This window comes from Podarcis filfolensis, assembly GCF_964270895.1.
Source record: "Podarcis filfolensis genome assembly, chromosome: 16".
NCBI classification, from domain to species: Eukaryota; Metazoa; Chordata; class Lepidosauria; order Squamata; family Lacertidae; genus Podarcis; species Podarcis filfolensis.
The window spans coordinates 11273438-11281167 of NC_139620.1; the positions used below are offsets into that span (position 1 = coordinate 11273438).

General features: G+C 48.6%; 1 protein-coding gene across 1 annotated transcript in view; it reads left to right on the forward strand.

Moving 5' to 3' along the window:
* EML3 (EMAP like 3) overlaps nucleotides 1–7320 on the forward strand; it is a 37417-nt gene extending 30097 nt beyond the window's left edge. The window contains exons 16-24 of the mRNA XM_083591031.1: nucleotides 238–363; nucleotides 453–584; nucleotides 2302–2369; nucleotides 2659–2747; nucleotides 3712–3809; nucleotides 3896–3983; nucleotides 5372–5470; nucleotides 5833–5963; nucleotides 6471–7320. Coding sequence (XP_083447157.1) covers nucleotides 238–363; nucleotides 453–584; nucleotides 2302–2369; nucleotides 2659–2747; nucleotides 3712–3809; nucleotides 3896–3983; nucleotides 5372–5470; nucleotides 5833–5963; nucleotides 6471–6668 — 1029 coding nt within the window. The 3' untranslated portion in view covers nucleotides 6669–7320. The remainder of the gene's footprint in view (nucleotides 1–237; nucleotides 364–452; nucleotides 585–2301; nucleotides 2370–2658; nucleotides 2748–3711; nucleotides 3810–3895; nucleotides 3984–5371; nucleotides 5471–5832; nucleotides 5964–6470) is intronic.
* The last annotated feature ends 410 nt before the right edge of the window (nucleotides 7321–7730 follow it).

Genomic DNA, 7730 nt, shown 5'->3' on the forward strand with positions numbered 1-7730 from the left:
CATCTGGAGAGCCGAGGTTGAGGAAGCCTGCTATTAATCCTTAAAAATAACAAAAGGAAATAAGGCAAAGTAACTTGAAGCATTGAATTTCCAAGTGGGCATGTGGCCCTCGGAAGTTTGCCCAGAAGCAAATGCGGCCCTCAGACTGAAAAAGGGTTTTAATCCATCCTTGGGTGAATCCATCAAACTTTACACACAGACCAGCTTTATAATGCCTGCTGCTTCTTTGGCAATCAGATTCCGGAACAGTTTGGTGCCGTCCGCACCATCGCCGAGGGTGATGGAGGGGAGCTGCTGGTAGGGACCACACGCAATGCGCTGCTGCGGGGGAGCTTGGCGGAGGGCTTCCGGCCCATCATCCAGGTAAAGGGGTGGGTCTGGTCTGGTCGCAGGGCCTCCTCCTCAGCTGCTCCTTCCTTCTCCAGCTGCTTCTCAACGCTCTTCCTTTGCAGGGGCACACGGACGAACTGTGGGGGCTGGGCACTCACCCTTCGCGGGACCTTTTTGTCACTTGCGCCCATGACAGGCAGCTCTGCATGTGGGATAGTGGGGAGCACACGCTGGCTTGGAGCACCACGCTGGAGGTAACGACCCGGGAGGGGAGGAACGTGTGGCATGGCCCAGGGGTGGCGGCAATGCCATTGATGTGGTACCGTTCCATGGAATGGGCCAGTGGACACAGAGAATCAATTTGGATGGCTTTAAAAAGAGGATTAGGCAAATTCATGGAGGGCAAGGCTATCAACAGCAGCTTAGCCATGTTGTCTATGTTTTCCCTGTCGGAGGCATTATGCCAGTTCCTGGGAATCACAGGTGGGCAGAGTGCTGTTGTGCTCGTGTCCAGCTTGCAGGCATCTGGGTAGGCGAGAAGCGTTGTTTCTGCATGATCATCCTACACAAAGCGGACACGAAACACGTGAAAGAAGCGAATTCTTGTCCTGTTGGAAATTTCATTCAGCAAAAAAACCCTCTCTGGCTTCTAAGATTTCAATAGCCATCGGCTAACATGCTTTGGGATTGTAAGGGTTAGAAACGGAAATAATAAAAAAATACAATGAAAATTGCACATAAGAACTTAATGTATTTACTCGAATCTAACGTTCACCTTTTTTGGCCAAATTACATTGCAAAAAATAAGGTACACATTAGATTCAATGGCACATTTACATTTGCTGGCAAATATGTTTTTTTGGTTTCAAGGTTCTGAAAACTGAGGTGCACGTTGGATTTGATGGCTCATTAAAGGTAAAGGGACCCCTGACCGTTAGGTCCAGTCGCGGACAACTCTGGGGTTGCGGCGCTCATCTCGCTTTATTGGCCGAGGGAGCCGGCATACAGCTTCCGGGTCATGTGGCCAGCATGACTAAGCCGCTTCTGGCAAACCAGAGCAGCGCACAGAAACGCCATTTACCTTCCTGCCGGAGTGGTACCTATTTATCTACTTGCACTTTGATGTGCTTTCGAACTGCTAGGTTGGCACGATTGTTGTTGCTGTTTAGTCATTTAGTCGTGTCCGACTCTTTGTGACCCCATGGACCAGATCACGCCAGGCACTCCTGTCTTCCACTGCCTCCCGCAGTTTGGTCAAACTCATGCTGGTAGCTTCGAGAACACTATCCAAGTGTCTCGTCCTCTGTCGTTCCCTTCTCCTTGTGCCCTCCATCTTTCCCAACATCAGGGTCTTTTCCAGGGAGTCTTCTCTTCTCATGAGGTGGCCAAAGTATTGGAGTCTCAGCTTTTAGGATCTGTCCTTCCAGTGAGCACTCAGGGCTGATTTCCTTAAGAATGAATAGGTTTGATCTTCTTGCAGTTCATGGGAATTTCAAGAGTCTCCTCCAGCACCATAATTCAAAAGCATCAATTCTTTGGCAATCAGCCTTCTTTATGGCAGGAGTAGACTTGAGTAAATACGGTAAGATGAACGTGCTGGTTCAGGCCAACAGCCTATCTACTCCAGTATCCTGTTCTTCCAGTGGCTGACGAAATGCCTCTGGGGAAGCCCATGAACAGGATGTTAGTGCAACAGCATTCTCCCTCCACTTGTGATTCCCAGACATTGGTCTTCAGAGGCATAATGTCGCTGACAGCAGAGGGGAAATATAGTTGACATGGCTAATATCCACTGATAGCCTTATCCTCCAGGAGTTTGTCTAATCCTCTTTCATAGCCTCTTTCCACCTGACTGGGGCAGTTCTGTGCTTTGAACACACTGAATGAATAGCACCGTATCCAGTTAGCCACCCTATGTCATGATAGTATTTACAATAAATCTCATGTCGTTCCTCTTTCTCTCTTCTCTAGGAGACAGGGCTCTGTGCTGACTTCCATCCCAGTGGGAAAGTGGTCACAGTCGGGTTCAGCTCTGGACGGTAACTACTTGTTCCACCCCACCCTCGCCTCAACTTTTGCACACTTGGGAACGGCAACCCTGCTTCATTAGTAAGGGTTGCCAATTTCTTTTCTGGCCTTGAGAACACTTGTGTGAAAAGCAGAAAATCAACAGCTTAAACTTCTTCCCTCTGGCCAGAATGCAGTTAGTGGGGGAGCTTTGTCCTGTTAAATTTCAGCTTTCTGTGCACCTGCACACCAGAAAAGAAGTGCGCCCTTTGGTGTGGTCACTGGCTGCTGAGAGAATCTCTTGTTTTCTCCCTCCAACAGATGGGTGGTGCTGGACACGGAGACCCAACAAGTGTTGTCGAGCTACATAGATGGGAACGAGCAGCTCTCAGTGGTGCGCTATTCGCCAGGTTAGGCCATTGCTTCCTTTTTCACCAGTTCCTAAGTTTCCACATAGGAAACTGCCTTGTATTGAGCCATACCATTGGTCCATCTAGCTCAGATGCATTTGCACGGACTGGCAGTAGCTCTCCAGGGTTTCAGACATCTGAAGGCAGCCCTGTTTTGGGAAGATTTAATGTTTGATGTTTTGTTCCTTTACCTTTTATTGGAAGCTACTCAGGGTGGCTGGGGTAACCCAGTCAGATGGGTGCGGTATAAGAAATAACATCATCATTATTATTATCATCATCATCATCATCATCATCATCATCATCATCTCTACCTGGAGATGCCAGGGATTCAGTCTGGGACCTTCTATATGTAAGGCAGATGCCATACCACTGAGCAAAGATTCCTCCCCTAAAAATGAAGGCAGATGCCAGTCCTCATGGTTCTAGCTGGACAGCTGATTTAAATAAGAACATAGGAAGCTGTCTCATCTCAAGTCAGATTGCTGGGTCCATCTAGCTTTGTATTGTATATACAGTGGTACCTCGGGTTACATACGCTTCAGGTTACAGGCGCTTCAGGTTACAGACTCTGCTAACCCAGAAATAGTGCTTCAGGTTAAGAACTTTGCTTTACGATGAGAACAGAAATCGTGCTCTGGCGGCGCGGCGGCAGCAGGAAGCCCCATTAGCTAAAGTGGTGCTTCAGGTTAAGAACAGTTTCAGGTTAAGAATAGACCTCTGGAACGAATTAAGTACTTAACCCAAGGTACCACTGTACTGACTAGCAGCAGCTCTTCAGGGTTTCAGACGGGACCTTTCCCAGCCGTTGTTGGAGATGCCAGGGATTGAATCTGGGACCCTTCTGCATGCAAAGCAGATGCTCTGCCACAGAGCCTTCGCCCCCACCCCAGCCTTTCCTGTTGGGAAATTTGTTTCTCTGTCCTCCCCCCGCCTCTAACTGTGCTTTTACCTTCTTTGGCAGATGGGGAGTTCTTGGCCATTGGCTCCCACGACAATTTCATTTATATCTACAGCGTAGAGGACAGTGGGCATAAATACACCCGTTTTGGCCGCTGCACGGTGAGCATATTATTGATTGGTTCGTTGGTAAGCAAAACCAGACCAGATGTTTCCTAACCTGCACATTTTCTCTCCCTACACTCCAGGGACACTCCAGTTTCATCACACATCTGGACTGGTCCAAGGATGGGAAATTCATCATGTCCAATTCTGGGGACTATGAAATCCTGTACTGTAAGTTCCATGTCTGAGCAGGAGGGGGAAGGAAGCTACATGTTTTCTCAAGGTGAAAACCCTGAGATGACAACTTCCGAATCCCAAACCTCTTAAAAAAAAATTCTTCTGCCCTGAAGTGCATTGTGTGGTAATTCCTTTAGCTACCAAGGTGTGGAGCTGCTGTTTTATTTCTGCAGTAAGGCCCATTGGTTAGGGAAAGAGAAATTTGAGAGAAGTCCCTGAAGTGGTGGAGAAATGGAAAGTCCTGAGCCTTTGGTTAATTCTGAGACCTGATAGTTGTTCCCATGTGGTGATCTGGTCTCTGTTCGCTTCCAGACCACCTGTTTATTGAGCATTCACTGTGATTAGTTTGTGTGGAGCTTAGATGACACCATATATTTAAAGGATATCCAACATACATTTAAAGTACATGAGTCTCTCTCCCCGCCCCCCACTCAAGAATTCTGGAAACTGTTGCTCATTAAGAGTTCTGGGAATTGTAGCTCCGTGAAGAGGAAAACTTTAGTTCCCAGGATTATTTAGAGGAAGAAGGCTGGTCACCGATGAATTGATGCTTTTGAATTCTGGTGCTGGAGAAGACTCTTGAGAGTCCCATGGACTGCAAGAACATCAAACCTATCCATTCTGAAGGAAATCAGCCCTGAGTGCTCACTGGAAGGACAGATCCTGAAGCTGAGGCTCCAGTACTTTGGCCACCTCATGAGAAGAGAAGACTCCCTGGAAAAGACCCTGATGTTGGGAAAGATGGAGGGCACAAGGAGAAGGGGACAACAGAGGACAAGATGGTTGGACAGTGTTCTCAAAGCTACCAACATGAGTTTGACAAAACTGCGGGAGGCAGTGGAAGACAGGAGTGCCTGGCATGGGGTCATGAAGAGTTGGAGACAACTAAATGACTAAACAACAACAATGTGCTTTAAATGTGCATTGTGTGTACTTTCAGCGTGTAGTGTTGAACTGCTAAAAGTGTTATTCCACATTTTCTAGTGCATTTCCTCATCCCTTATAGCAAAAGTCTGGCTTTCTTTGGGGCAGGGGGGAGCAGGCAGGTTTGGTGCACAGGTCTATCATTTGACTATAACTGTGCAACCTGAAAACGCCAGTATGTGCCTGAATTGTGGTTGCCATCTGTCTGTCTCAGGAGTGCGCTTCTGAGGGTGAAGTCATACGACTGCTACGTTAGCAGCACTGGAGTGACCTCCCCAGGGTGCAAGTCTAGGCAGTGTCTATGGAGGTCCTGGGCTGCCCAGAAGACAATAACCCCCTCTCGGCCTGTGACTGAATCGTACCGGAAAATATCAAGATCCTAGGAGTGCCCTCTCTCTGAGCAACAGCCTGGTATCCTCTGCAAAATTAACCCTTACTTTTGCATGTCTGGTTCTCAGGGGATGTGGCTGGAGGTTGCAAGCTGCTGAGGAACCGCTTTGAGAACAAGGACCGTGAATGGGCCTCGTATACCTGCGTGCTGGGCTTTCATGTTTTTGGTGAGTTTGGAGGCGAGATAAGAAAAACAAGCCTACTCCGCTGGTTTTGTTGAGAAGCTAACCTGCTGGGTTCTATGTGCTAACCTAGCACATGGCGGCGGGGTGTGTGTGTGTGTAGAAAACATAGTCAGGCCATTGGCCCATCTAGCTCATTACTGTGTACTCTGACTGGCAGCAGCTGTCCTGGGTTTCAGGCAGGGAACTTCCCCAACTGTACCTGGTGATTGATCCTGGGACCATCTGCATGCTCTCTGCCACAGAGTTGCATCCCCTCCCTGTAAGATTCTGGCCTTGATTTCATCTTCTTCTCCATAGTACTCATCACATCTCACTTCCCCCTCTCTCTTTCCATCTGCTCACAGGTGTGTGGCCTGACGGATCGGATGGCACCGACATCAATGCACTTTGCCGCTCCCACAACGAGCGGGTGGTGGCTGTTGCAGATGATTTCTGCAAGGTGCACCTCTTCCAGTACCCTTGCGCCAAGCCCAAGGTAGAATGGAGTTGACTTGAGGTGGGGTGGGAGAAGAGGTTGCTCGTGGGCAAGCATTAATTCAGTTCTGAACTGGGCTAGGCTGGGGATAAGGGCATGAGTTCTGTCTTCTGATCACCATTCTAGGCTTGGGTTGATTTCCTTGACTTCAGAGGGTACCTGTACTTTCAAACTTATCCCACACTGTAGGCTAGATCCTGGTGACTCTAGGCTCTCCCAACCTAATCCAGTCTCTTATGGATCATAGGCAAGGCTGCTTTTGCCACATTCCTGCATCTGTACCACTCAGCTAACCTTTAAGGGTATTTATAGGCCAAAAGATGCTAGCTGTTGTTGGACTACAACTCCCATCATCCCTTACCATTGCCTATGCTGGCTAGGGCTGATGGAGTCGCAGTCCAACAACAAAATCTGGAGGGCACCACATTGGCTTTCCCGTTCCCGGAACATCCCCTTGACGATGGCACCTTTTCAAAATGTTTACCCACCTTTTCTTCTTTTCCACAGGCACCAAGTCACGTCTATGGCGGCCATGGGAGCCACGTCACCAATGTGCGTTTCACGCACAACGATGGCCACCTTATCTCCATGGGGGGCAAAGACACCAGCATCTTCCAGTGGCGAGTGGTGGGTGGCAGCCTTGCCCGCAGCCAATCCCTCTCTTCTGCCTCGGTCTCCTCCCAGGATGCGGGGGTCAGCACCTGAAGCCAGCAGGAGGGGAAGAAGCAAAATCTCATACCCCAGTATGGTGACTAAGCCTTTGCAAGAGAGGATGATGGGGCTGACCTCCCATCCCCGTGACTCATTCTTGTGGACTTGAGTGCTCAGGTTGATGGATCCGTGGGAAGGCGGGAGTCTCTTCTCCCTGCCAACCTAAATTTTTCCTTTGGCTAACAATGTGATTTGCTTTATTAAGATAAGGGTGGGATCAGCCAGGATAACTAGCAGTCCTAGGCTCAGGAGATCTGGCACCGTGAAGGAAAATGTCTAGCCTGTTGTGTGTGAGAAGGCAGAGAGACCTGTTCCTTGTCTCTCAGACAGGAGTTTTTGGAGAGAAGGACTACTTGTGAGTGGTGAGGGGACAGGGGTCTAGATTTGGGGACCTCTCTGGAGAATGTTCCCTTTGAACTTCAGTGATGTTCCCCTTTCAAGCCTGAAAGACGCTGGATTCTGTTAAGTCCAGAGAAGATGGGTAAATGTCTCCATCCACACACCCCTCCCCTTACTGCCATCCTTCCGTACTTCGTTTACATTCCTAGTGATTCTGGCAGGGGCTGGATCTGATGTGTAAATAGCAAGCGCAAAGAAGGGCCTTAACACTGTGAGAAACGCAGAGAAATAAACCTTTGCATCCAGAGTTCTGCTGTTCCGTGTCTTTTTTTCCACCCTGGACGTGGTGGAGGGGGGCGCAAGGACAAGGACTGCAGCAGGAATTTGCGGCCTAGCTGGTAACCATGGTTACCCAACAACACAGGATAACCTGCAGCATAATATTTCAACTCCCAGTGACACCAGTTGTGTGTTGGGACATCTTTTTATAGGAGAGGGGAGTGAGGGGAAAAGATAACTTTTTTTTTTAGTGTAGCTTCAGTGCTGAGTTTTGAAATCTACATGTAGTCAAACAATGACCATATGCCCTGTAAGCCTGGGCCCAATTCAATATATGTGAAGTAGAGAAGGGCAGGAAATGTTTCCTTTGCTTAAAAAAGCATGTTTCTGTGTGTGCACATGGCTGGGTTGTTTCTGAAACAAGACGGGGAAGATGCC